Source organism: Equus przewalskii, chromosome 30 (genome assembly GCF_037783145.1).
Source record: "Equus przewalskii isolate Varuska chromosome 30, EquPr2, whole genome shotgun sequence".
NCBI classification, from domain to species: Eukaryota; Metazoa; Chordata; class Mammalia; order Perissodactyla; family Equidae; genus Equus; species Equus przewalskii.
In genome coordinates, this window is record NC_091860.1 from 4542173 (window position 1) to 4555409 (window position 13237).

At 42.0% G+C, this 13237-nt stretch overlaps 1 protein-coding gene across 5 annotated transcripts in view; it reads left to right on the top strand.

Moving 5' to 3' along the window:
• The window catches only part of EPC1 (enhancer of polycomb homolog 1), a 92481-nt gene that overhangs the window by 13923 nt on the left and 65321 nt on the right, over nucleotides 1-13237 (top strand). For 3 of the 5 annotated variants that reach the window (XR_011535121.1, XM_070601726.1, XM_070601728.1), the window contains exon 1: nucleotides 10214-10756. The exons of the other annotated variants lie outside the window; for them this stretch is intronic. Coding sequence is in view for 2 of the 3 variants with exons in the window: in XM_070601726.1 (XP_070457827.1) it covers nucleotides 10604-10756 (153 nt within the window). In the remaining variant the exon portion in view is untranslated. Of the gene's footprint in view, nucleotides 1-10213; nucleotides 10757-13237 lie in introns of those variants that run through there. 5 annotated transcript variants of the gene reach the window in all.

The following is a 13237-nucleotide window of genomic DNA, read 5'->3' on the forward strand; positions in this document are numbered from 1 at the left end:
AAGCCCAAAGTAAGAGCTCAGTAAATTTGGTTACATGGATTATTATCTATTCCAGATAATACTTGGAGGGTATGCAGTATTGCCACGTTGCAGAGGAGGAAGCTGAAATGCATAGAAGTCAGGAATTTAAGTTTACAGAGCTAGGAAAGAGCAGAGTTGAGGTTCAAACCCAAACCGTCTGACTCTGGAGCTAGCGCTTTTAAGCACCACATTACACTCTGTCTTTTAGCAATTTGTTTTCTTAAAACTCCTGCGTATCATCTACTAGAAACCCAGAATGCTGAGTTAAAAGTGGAAGAAATTAGTGAGCAGAGAAAATTCAGGAAGAAAACATTTTTATTGATTTTTCTATTCTAAATGGAGTGATAACAAAGAGAAAATTTTGAGAAAATTACATTAAAATTATAAAAATTTATAATTGTAAAAATTATAGTACAGGTACATTTCATCTCAAAACAATTCAAACGTCATAGATTTTCTAATCTTATATATTGTGCTAGACACATTATGAGTGCTAGATACTTTCTAGAGTAATTGAAAAAATACAGCAAGATAAATTAAAGAGGTCCAACAAGACTATTGAAAAACAAGTAAAATGGGTGAATTTTGGTGTTGTCTTAAAAATTTCCTATTTAAGGAAATGTCCAAAGGGCCCTAGTCTAACAATCAAATCTGTGATCAACTGCATGATTTGAACACATCACAGATTTTCTGTTCCAATATGTTATTTTGGGGCATGTATATATATGTCCTTTCTAACCACTATGGTGAAATTGAAATAAAATATATATTCTTCCTTATATTTATGTAGCACTTTGCAATTGTCAAAGATTTTTCACTCTATTATCTCATTTGTTCTAGACCAAGCATATGAGATACTCAAGGCTCCGAGATTAAATCATTTCCATAGGGTCATACTGCTGGTAAATGGTAGATACATATTTAGTTTAGCATCCAGATCTTCAAACATGGAAGCCAGTGTTCATTCCAGTGCGTAATGCTGTGTCTGCACTCTGTTGCTACTTTAAATGCAAAATGTTACTTATCATTTGACTGTTTTTGCACAAAGCACTCACTATGAGGGAAACAGTAGCAACCTGTGCAGAGAGGCCCTGACCCCTGGGAAGCTTGCTTGACCTGATTTGGAGCCGCAGAAGTGCCTGGGTGACCGCCTGATGAATCATTTGGCGAAAGGGGGAAGGGTGCAGCAGAGCCCCTTGTGGATTTTCACTTAGGAATGATACAATACTAAATGGAAACAAAACAAAAAGACTCTAGGAGATGAGTATAATATTTTACAGAAATTAGTTTTATATATATGTATCTTGTTGGTCTTTGGGTTCATTTGAGGATTTCTTAGTTTTGTTTTGTTTCCTTAGCTAAGAGTTTTGAAGCCTTTACAATCAATGTTATGTTTTATACCACACATAGAAAAAAAGCTCAGAAAAGCAAAATGATGTATTCAGAGGAATAGGATAAAAATATCCTTAAAAAATAGCTCATGTTTATTGAGCATGACTTTGGTGTCAAGTTCATGCTAAACTCTTTGCATTAATGATTTCATTGAATCAATGTGAAAACCTGGGTGACAGATTCTGTCGTGATTCCTGTTTTACGGATGGAGGAACGGCAGCTCCAAGAGCTTAAATTAGAGTAAAATCTCCAAATAAAAGTTCATCGCGTTCCTTTTAGTAGAGAAACTTTGGCAAAGAAATGTAGCTGAACGTTTTAGTTAATTTGGTATTAAATACTGAATCCATTGCCAAAGTATAGCAATCTGCTCAAGTCTAGTGCCTGTTAGAATTCTGTCCAGTTTTATATTATTTAAATATTTTGCACTGGTTTTATTTAAATATTTGCACTGTTTTTAGCAGAATAAAAATCTTAAGAAGTTGTAGCAAAGATAGTATTTTACATTTATAAGATCTTCATACTTTTTCAAAGCTCACATGTCAGACCTCTTAAGTAATTAAAAGGATAATTTGATTGGAAAAACTTCTATTTCCTTGAGTCGCCTAGAATAGAATTTCCCAAGGTGCGCTTATATAGAACCACACGTAATAATTGATAGTACATGGTAAGGGGTGCATGGTCAGATAAATTTGGAAAATACTGTGCTAAGCATCAGGAAATAGATCTCTTTTCTGCAGGACATCTTGGAGCCTATGTGTTGTGAGCCCATGCATATTTTAAAGAGAAAGATGTAATAGGCAGTATTTTGCTAACTTATTGGTTTTATATGTAACTCTTTATGTAACTCTCATCTCAGAACATAACATCTGGGATTAGTGTTCTCTGGAACATACTTTTGAAAAATGCTAAGCTAATATCTGGGAAGAAATATTGATATGTAGGACCTAGGACTCTGCCATCAACTCAGATTGACGGTAAAATTGCCAACTTTCCTTTCTGTAGACTTGACACTATTGTTATTCAAAGAACAGCAGACATTCATTCTGTCATTCATTCATTCATTCTTACACCGTGAAAATTTAAATGCATTTTTTATTTTAAATGCTCTATTAAGATTATACGTGTTCATTATAATAAAGAAAAGTCAGTACATTCTAAATGTCCCTTAAGAGGGTAATGCTTGGGTAAATTATGGTATATACATGGGATAAGTATTTCTAAAAAATAATCTTATAAGGATGTTTAATGAGATGGGAACATTCTCAGATTATACTGAGAAGTTGGACCACAAAACAATATACAGCATTATTCTAATATTATAAAACAAGCAAGTGAAAAACAAAAACGAAACCAGAAAAGACTGGAAGAAATAAAAACACCAAAATATTAACCTTATGATGAATAAATAAATTTAAACCAAAATATATAGCCAGATATATGCGTTACCACAGCGTACTTGCATTGTTTTTTTGGCTTATGAGTCCAGTGTTTGGAAAACCTAATCTAGAAGAAATCTTAAGATCTGGATGTGGCTTGTGCCCTTGTCAGTGACTCACTTAAACAGGTCAGGTTGGTCTTTTGTTTACTAGTTTCTGCAACTGTAAAGATGGAAGACATGTTTTACTTCCTCCTGTCACCAGGATTTTGAGAAGGCTCATGAATTAATGGACCGCATTCTCTTCCAATGTCTAATGTGGGGAGTGCTGATGATGATGGCTACCCTGTGTCCCTGCCTGTGTCCTGAAGCTAAGCTGATTTTTGGCCTCAAGGTGCTTTCACTCCTGTGAGCAGCTACCTAGAAAAGTATCATAAGAGGGCACTGGGAAATCACTTCAAATTTTTACTCGGCTTTGGCTTGCCTGGTAAATGATTAATTAACATTCTTCAGGCACCACTCTGCATATGACCGCTCCGGTTCACAGCTCACCTCGCCAGAGTCGATTTCTCACCCACAGCGTCCCATAGAAATCATGCTTGCTATGATTTCCAGTGACCTCTTTATTCTTTTTGGTCCTTCTCATTGATCGCCTCCTTAAATATTGACCTCACCTGGTTTCTCTCCGTGCTTCTGCTAGATGTTGGTGTTCCCTGGGGCCCATTCTCCATGCCCTTCCCTCACTCCAGGAATCATTCCTCACACTATAAACTCATTCCTTGGGTTTGAAATCATTCACTTTCCCTTCCTTGTTCTGGACGAGAGGAGGAACTGGATTCAGAGCGCTTATCTAAGCAACTGGCACATGTTACTCAAAGTATCATAAAGAAGAATAAATATAGTGAAAGTGAAACTTTATTTCACTAATGTTAACTTATTAGATAATAAAAAAGATAATTCTGTGCCTCAAGTTCCAGAAGGAAAATAGAAATAATTTCCTTCCTTGGGTCATAGAAGCAATAGTCTCTCTCTCTTGAATGCCCTCTTCCCTGTCAATCTTTCTTTGTTGACCACCCACTAATAAATTTCACTTAAACTTAAACATAAATTTCTACTTCATTAACAGTTTTTTCTCTTGTTTCTCTAAGTTTCATCCCTTCACATCTCATGTACAGTTTATACCATACTGATTTGTACATGTTGCTTAGTGAAACTAATGCTCAAGTAGTATGTTGTACGTGCTTAAGATTGTAAGGCACCTAAAAGTTGCTACCTTTCCTTCTCCCTCCCTTTCCCTTCCTTTTCCTCCTCCTCCCTTCCACCCTTCTCCTCTCCTCCCCTCTCTCTCTTTTATATCCTTCTGCCCCTTACATCCTTGGACTAACACCTGGACTATACACAGTAGTCTGTTGGTAAGCGCCAGTCATTGGATTAAATGAGGTAACAGTAATTTAACAAAATCCAGTTTAGATAAATACTACCAAATATTTTTGGAAAGATAAGGTTTATTTCTTCAATTTTTCTTATTTTCTAAGATGGACTTTTATTTTTCTGGCGAGTCAATTGCTGGAATGTATGACATTCCTCTCTTAAGTACTAAACATATTGTATTGTTCAAAAGTATCGAACAGGGGCCAGCCCTGTGTCCTAGTGGTTAAGTTCTCGAGCTCTGCTTCCGTGGCCCAAGGTTTCAACGGTTCAGATCCTGGGCACGGACATCGCACTGCTCATCAGGCCATGCTGAGGCGGCATCCCATATGCCACAACCAGCAGGACCCACAACTAAAAATATACAACTATGTACCAGGGGGCTTTTGGGAGAAAAAGAAAAAATAAAATCTTTTTTTAAAAAAGTATTGAGCAATAACAGTTAGTTATTTTTATTTTTATTTTAGTTATTTTAGATTCCCTATTTATACCTCCCACCACTTGTCCAACTGCATCGGGAGTATCTTCACTAAAGTATTGCCACAGAGGCCTCATCAGCTGCCTACCAGGATGGTGAGGAAGAAATCAGTTGATTTATGGGACCTGGGAATTAAGGAAGGCAAATCCTAAAAATAGTCAAATTAACCCAATCACCTTTTTTGGGGGGTGTCTAAATTTTGGCAAAATCCTTGCTGTGCTTAGAACAGATTTTCCATAAATTTAGGATTTTACTTTACACAATAAGATATATTATATTTCACTATCTTTTTTCCTTAATCCCAATTCTGCTAGAACCATTTTGTGGATTTTTAAAAATTCTAGTTCCTTCTCAGACAGGCTCAATTTGGTTTAGTCATGTATATTGGAGATGCAGTTAAACTGAAATAACTTTGAGTCCATTCTGCTACAGGTTGCTAAGATTAACAATTTGCCCTTTTTTCTTTTAAGGTAGAGATAGACTGTTTCTGGACACATTCTGAATTATTTTATATCAAGCATAGTTCTTCAATATTATGTACAGGATTCCATGCAAGTCAACTCTGCAGAGAAATCAGTAGTTCAGATGTTGTTTCTGTGAAATTGCAATATTTACATTCCAAAATTTCCTAAGTGGAAAAAAAATGCATCATAAAGGGCTTTCAGTTTTAATTTTCCTAAATGTTATGTTGGAAGAATTGTTTGATGGCATTTCTTTATACAGCTTATTATGAAAATAAAACACAGAAAGTTAAGAAAAATGATTACTCCAAGTGAAAAACGTATTAATTCAGTCTTTAGTACTTTTGCATAATGCTTTCAATTCTAGCACTATATCATTTTTTAATGTTGAGATCATTGTGCATTCACACATTTTAAAGAAATTAATTTCACATTTTCCCAATTAAATACAAATGTAGTAGCTCGCTTTATTATTAGTTCTGTGAGGCTATAGAGATCATGTCTTATCATTGTTCTCCAGCACAAACCACTTTGCCTAGCTCTCACTTTGCCTAGTCTCTCTGGACTCCTGCTACCAAAACTAGTATCAAGATTTTTAAAGTCTTATTGTCCTATCAAAGAGAATTTAACTTCTTTGGATCATTGTCCATTCTTGCCCTCCTTCCTTCCTGTCTCAGAGGAAGACGTCCTAAATTAATCCATTTACATGCTTCTTTGCTTTCAGCATACATACAAACACCCTCACATCTTTCCCACTTTCAAAAACAACAAACACGTGATCTGAATACCCCCTTGTCTGTCTGTCTGTCTCTCTCTCTCTCTGCCCTCCCCTCATTGCCAAACCTCTCGAAAGAGTAGGCTTCATTCAACATCTCTCCTTCCCCACTTCTAGTTCCCTCCTCACTTGACTTTACTCTCTGGTTTCTGGAGCTCCACTCTGAAATCAGACACCAGGGATTCCACTCTTAACATTGCCTCTCGCCAGCTTGTGCCCAGAGGCAGGTCTTGCAGTCTCTCTAACAGGACACACCTCAGGGCTGTCATGAAAATTAAGTGAGACAATGCATTTAAAATGTACTCCTGCATTGCTTGGCCCATAGTGAATGTTCAATAAATGGTAGTTATCATTCTTACTGATTGAAACTGTAATCAGAGTTCAGAGATGAGAAAGATTGATGTAGGCTTAAGAATTAATTTGAATTCACCCAAATCACACACTCATTATTCAGATTAGGAAATTTGGGCCAGAGAGGTTAAGTAGTCAAAGAAATTTCATCAAGGACTATATTTGAGTTGGATTTTGAAGGATAGTAACAATAGCTTACATCTATTGAATGTTTTCTGTAGGCCAGAGATGATTCTAAATGGTTTATGTGGATTATTTTATTTAATCCTCCAAACATTCTTGTAAAGTGGGTAGCATTTCAGTAGCTAGTAGACAGTCTGAAGTGGGACAAGGAGACTAGAGAGAAAGGAATGAATAAAAACCTGGAGGCAGGAAAGACATGTTGATTTCTGAAGATGGTGATGAGACTTAGTGATCAGAGTGAAGAGCTCATCTTAGGCAATAATGAGAAATGATATTGGATAGTTTGAGGCAAAATGACGAGGCCTTGACAACCATGCCAAAACAAATTTGGCTTTATCTGATGGGCTAACTAAAGAGCAGTTAGAAAGAAATGGCTTGGGGAAGGGAGGATACAGATGAAAGTGGGGTTTTCGGAACATTGATTTGTTCTTCATATCCCAGGACCCACAGCCTCTGCCAGCCACCACGGGTTCCCACTAACCACTATCAGGAGAGTGCCAGCACAGCGTCCCATAAAGTAGGAGCTTAGTAAAGATTTATTGAAGGAATGAATGAATCAAGGGTAAATTGAATTCGAGGTTGTTTCTGGGTGGGAAATGATGAGAGCGGGGACTATGGTTAAGACAATGGGAATGGAAATAAGAAGGCAAATCCTGGAAACAATTTCAAAAAAGAAATTTTAGGACTTGGGCACATTTTGGACATAAACTAATATTTAGAGCCACATTTCAGGTTTATTACATACAACAAACTGCAGTGCATTTGATACATTCCTTTTTATGGTTTAAGCAGAAGTTCTGTATTTGAAATGAATCACATTTCAGGATGAAGTTATTATAAGTAATTATTATTACTGTTAAAAATTATGTCTCTTTCCTTTCTACTCCTACTCCCTCCACCCAAGTTCTTACCAGTTTTACCTTACACCTGGATTGTTGTCAGAATCTCCTACTGAATTCTGGCCAAATAAACCTTCGTCTCTTTAAACACACCTGGCAGTTGCCTCCTCCTGCCGTTTTGTCACACAGTTGCTCTCTCCCATGAATACTCTTTATTCTACCATTTTGTGCCCATTATGAATTGGAATATTAGTCATCCTTCAGAACCAAATCACATGCTATCTTCTCCATGATGTCCGATCAATGCAGCTGGAACTAACTGCTTTTTCTCTGAACTCCCAGGGCACTGCATTTCCCCATACTGCCCTGTCCTGGTCTTTTGCTTTACTGGGTGTCCCTTTATCAGTATCTTATTTGTATCCTCTACCATGATGGTACTGTGTGTTGCCTAATCATTCAATAAATATTTGTAGCATGAATTGAAACTATTTTAAATATTGAAAATCCCTTCCCAACCAAGAGTTTCGCTTTAAGGAAAAGTTAATATATTCAGCTTTACACTAGTATGTATCCTTTGCAATATTGAGAATTTCACATCACTATTGTTGGGGATACTTACAGAAAGAGGGAACTTTAGGTTGGGAATAGAAAAAAGTTAAAGCAAAAGACAGTGCAAGATCAGCCGTTTTTTTGCAAGGAAACTCTTTGTTGGATAAAAGAAGCTGAGGAAAATTAAACCTGAATCTTTATTGCTGCATTCCTGCCCCTTAGGTAGGGAAGAAAGTGAAGTGAATATGAGGCTCCAGACTCCAGCATCTGGTTCTTGGGAACCTAGTAGGATGGAGAGTTAGAAATCAGGGCATTGAGCTGGATGGGGAACCACTGCAGAAAGAAAGTGTCTCTTAGCAGGCATAGCATCTGCAATAAGGCAAGCTCAATTTGTAAGCATCTCTCTGAACTTGCGTGGAGGGTGATTTTAGAATTTCTAGATAACAAGGACCTTAGTCGTATAGCGCCCGTTATTACCAGTGTAGAATGTGGAAATTGTTATCCATAGGCTGTTTTTTTAAAGAAGCTTAAAATATATATATTCAGTTCCTTGGTGCTTCACTCATGACTTGAGATTCTATTTTGTTCTATGAAGTCTTAGGTTGCTCGATCAACCTAATTCTACTACAAGAATTTTCAGAAATCTAATATTGTAGCTGCAGAGGACTATATACTAATATTCAGCCAGTATTTTCAGAACTGCCACAGCTGGCTCAATAGGTGTCCTCTTCCACAGTGCAGTTGGCAGTTCTCGAGGATCCCAGAACGTGGCATGCTCTCTCATGGCTCTGAGTCTTTGCACATGCTGCTTCTCTTGCCTAAGATATCTTTCTCCTCTTCGTGTTTTTGCAAGGTAAACCCATACTTACCCCATATAATTTTTACTCAGATATCGTCTCCTACAAACAGCCTTCCCTGAATGCTTTCATTAGAGCCACTCCCCATGGATTGGGCGCTGCTCCTGCGGGTTCCCACAATCGCCTGGGCTTTCATCAAAGCACTTTCCTCAGGGGTGGCAACTGCCATCCACAGATCTTTTTCCCACTCTCTAAGTAAGCTCCTCCAAGAGCCCTGTGGATGCTAAGTAATCAGCAGCATACTTAGAGGGCCATGAGGGCTCAATAAACGTTTGCTCACTGAATGAATAAATGCGTAGTCTCAGTATAGGAAATGTAGAGAAAGGCCCCGTGCCTCACAGAGGTGAGTTATCAATATTAGAGTTTTAGGATAGTTTTGGATAACTGCAATCTGTGCTCTCCGTGTCTTCTCCCCACGCGGTAGAGTGTAGCTAAACCAACCTGAAAAAGAGTGGTTTGTCTGTACGCCTCAAGCTAAGAACAGTTCCAATCCAACCCCGTATTTAAGAATAGTGATTATTTCTACTATGCAGCTCCCAAGGAGAAAAGCAGACTGACGAAACATTTTTGTATCTCGATGAACATTTGAAATTTCGCTGCCAAACTTATTAAGCCCACCCCAACAGTCTTTCTGATTTTTAAAATATTCCACTGGAAAGAGCTCTCTGGATACCCATTTTCTTGCATAACATAAACCAAATGTTAACAATCTATCGCATCCATCTGAATCTCTTCTGATAATACAGTTTTCCCTTTTTTATTCCTTTTTTCGTTTGGCAGGATCACTACAGGTCTTCATATGACTCAATTTTATAAAGTTTTTCAGAGAACAAATGATAAGAGTAAGTGCGAACTCATAGCCGCGTTGAAGCAGCATCTTCTTTCCGTGCAAACAGAAAATCCTGAGCTACATGTAAAGAACTGACTAAAATTTTGAAGGTCTTGCTTTAAATTTTTTCTTCCCGAAGGTTACAGTGTCCGATAATAATTATTCCCGTTGCTTCAATTAGAATAAAAGAGCGGACATAGGTAGCTAAAATACTGGATTAAAAAATACTACTTTGGAGCAGAGTGCCCTGAGCCCCATGGGTGAGAAGGGACCGAGCATTTGTTGCGGAGCCTATCCATTAGACGTAAAAATAATTGCCGGTAAAAGTTCACCCAAAGTAGCCCTCTGCCCCTATTCCGTCTGCATTTTCCTTCTGAAGACCTAACGCGCAGCTCTGCACCGCCGGCCGCGTCTGCCCGCGTGCGCAGCGCCCCCCAGCCCCTGGCCGGGCGGCCCCGGCGGGTGACAGGTGCCGGCCCGCCGCGCTCGGCCGACGCCTCCCGGGCAGCGGGCGCGCGGGGAGCGGCGGCGCCTCGGCGGCAGGAGGGCGCCGGCCGGGAGCGAGCGAGCGGGAGCGCGGCGGGCAGAGGCGGGCGGCCAGGGGCTCGGGTCCGAGCGCGAGGGCCGCCCCGTCCGGCCCGGCCGCCCTCGGGCCGGCAGGGCGGGGGCGGCGGTGAGGCGCGGGCCGCGGGCCGGCGGGCGCCGGGGGTTGGCGGGACGCGCGCTCCGTGCCGGCGCCCGGCCTCGAGCCCGCGCCCCCCCCGCGTGCCCGCGCCGCTGCGCGATGCAGTGTGGGGAATGGCTGGGGTTGGCTGAAGAGCGCACAGTGGAGTTTTAATGTCCGCCATGTTGGCCATGGCGTATTGAAGAGAGCGAGCGAGCGAGGAGCGGCGCGGCACAGCCTCCCACCCTCCCGCTGCCGGTAGTGCCCGGACGGCGGGCTCTGCGCTCCGCCCCTCAAGTCCCCGGCAGCGGCAGGCGAGTGGGGACCGCACCCCCGGTTCTCCATGATCCCGCTGGCCGGGGCCGTTTCCCCAGAGCGGAGAGGGATCTGCTGCGCCTGAGATGAGTAAACTGTCGTTTCGGGCGCGGGCGCTGGACGCCTCGAAGCCGCTGCCGGTGTTCCGCTGTGAGGATCTGCCCGACCTGCACGAGTACGCCTCGATTAACCGGGCCGTGCCGCAGATGCCCACCGGAATGGAGAAGGAAGAGGAGTCGGTACGTGTTAACTCCCCTGTCCGACCGCCGCCAGGCCCGCTGCCTCTGCTGCCTGCGGCGGCGGCGGGCTGCCTACCACACAAAATGGCCGCCATCTTCTCCTCGCCCCGACTCCCGGTCGCCGGCCGGGCCTTTATCCCGCCTCCCCCGGCCTCGAGCCCCGGCCGCCGCGGCCCGGCGGGGCCTCCTCGAAGGCCACCCGCCGACCCCGGCCCCTTGGCCCCGGGTCCCGCGGAGTTCGGGAGCCCGAAAGGCACAAAGAGGTCACGTGACGGAGCTGCCGGCAGCCATTTTGTGTTCTTAGTTCTTGGGCTGGGCCTGGTGCATCCGGAGAGGGGAGCGGGCTGGGCGGCGGGGGCGGCGGCCGGCGCCGAGCGGGCCCCGCTGCAGGCCTCGCCGCGGGCCGCTGGGTGGCGCTGCAGGGCCGCCTGGGCCTCCGCGCGCGGCCGGCGCCGGGGAGCGCGGGTTCTGCGCGCGGGGGGATGGCGCTTTCCGGCGGCCCGGAGAGCCGGCCGCGCTCGGGGCAGCCCGGCGGGGGCTCGGCTGCGGGGCCGGCGGCGGAGCGCCGAGAGCCCGGCCGTGTGCCCGGCGGCTCGCTTTCCTGGAAGATGAGACCTCGTTCCCGTCTCCTTGCCGGGACGTCTGCATCCATCCCTCCCTGTTCTGGTTGGCGGGAGGGTCCTCAGCTGCTATCCCTGACTTTTTCTTTGACCCTTGAGAAAATGTTGCAGACGCTTTTTTGGAGAACGTACCTCTTCTAAAGCCTGTGACTTTAATTATTTGGGAGGTTTTTGAAAAATAAAATTTAAGTTCGCCCGCTTTCTGGTTTCTCAACATAGGGGGAGAAAAGACCCAATTTAAGTAGATGTTATGGATGTCAATTTTGAAAGAGGGTTCTTTCTTTTCCATAACCGAACTCAAGTTGAGTGAATTCATCCACAAAAATCTTAGCATTGAGGGGTCTCCACTGGATGGGTTTCAGTGTTTAACTGTTTACAGCTAGTAGACGTTTTATCACGGCTGTGGCTTTACCTTGTGGAAGTTGCGTTCAGACGCAGGGTTAGTGGAATCTTCTGTCATTTCCCCCGATCCTTGACAGTATAACCTGATGACGGCTGATCCTAAGGAGTTGCATACCTTGGTTTTCAGGTACAGCCATTTAAACAGGGTGCAGTGTGTTGACAGTTCAAGGAGTCAAGGAGTCGCTGGATTTGTGCGCTGCAGTTCTGTTGTGGAAAATTGTACTGTAATGCCTCTATTTGGTACTGTAAGACTTCTCAATGTAGAAATTATGCTCTGTAATGTTGATTTTGATAATAAAGCTATTTAAACTGTTTGGGTTGTTTAACCTTTTCAAGTAAAATAGTTATGACAGTCGAATGTTACTTTTGAGAGTAGTGTCTTAAATCTTAACTTTTTAGATCAGTTAAGTGTATATAGTAGTTGAGATTGTCTAGTGTAGTACTGACTTCCAGCACCTGGCCTATGAGACAGAACCTCTTTATTTTTCTTGTATCAACTTTAGAGTAGAATGGTGCCATTTGTTTATTTTTAAATAAGTGATTTGTTTTTTAAAAATTAAAGTACTTGTGACTGCAGAATCTTGTCTTTTGGTTTTATTTTTGTTTCTGTTCATAAGTTTTACGGGTAATACTTTCAGGTTGGGGTGTCAGTGCTACAATGCCCTGGATATTAATTTGTAGTTCTTGTTTTGCAGCCAAGGAGGGGAGAGCCTAGATAAAAGCAAGACAGCACTACAGTACACTTCAGAAATTTAAAGTCTTGCTTCTGTGAACACTTTGCACAGTCCCGAGAGCTGCAGTCTGAAAGCTGGGCTCAACTGAAGTATCAGTGCTTGTTAAATTTTACAGATAACTTTTTTCATTGAAATAATTTTGACATTTTATAGTGTGATAGATAGCATTAGTTTGTAACGTGGAGTCCCTGTTTTTGAGAGACATAATGGATTTGTTTTTTCCTTCACACAGCCTTTTTCCATCATCTTTAGAATTTGTTTCACTTCGCAAGCAACCAAACTATGATCAGTGAGGCATAGACCTCGGGAATAGATACTGACCCGAACAGAAAAATGGAAACAGTACCAGGTCATCAGCTGCCCTGCAGCCCTGTGGTTCATGATTGTAGTAGGAGCAGGCCATATAGACACAATATTGAAAGTAGCATGTTACACAATATCGCAAATGTATACTAAGTGTAAATAAAGGTAATTGAATTCCGAGTTGACCTTAGAAAAACAAAAACTTATTGATAATTTGCTGAAGCGTGATATACTTATTAAGATGGAGGGTTAAAACAAACTTTTGCCTTTGATTGACACATTAGTTATGGTGTCTCTTAGATCAGAGAGACCTAGAACCTAAATTGAACATCTAGTTTAGAAAAAGTATAATCCTATCTTGATCATGAAAGATGACAGATTAAGAAAGCATTTCGTGATCAAAATGTATCTGCAGAATTGTC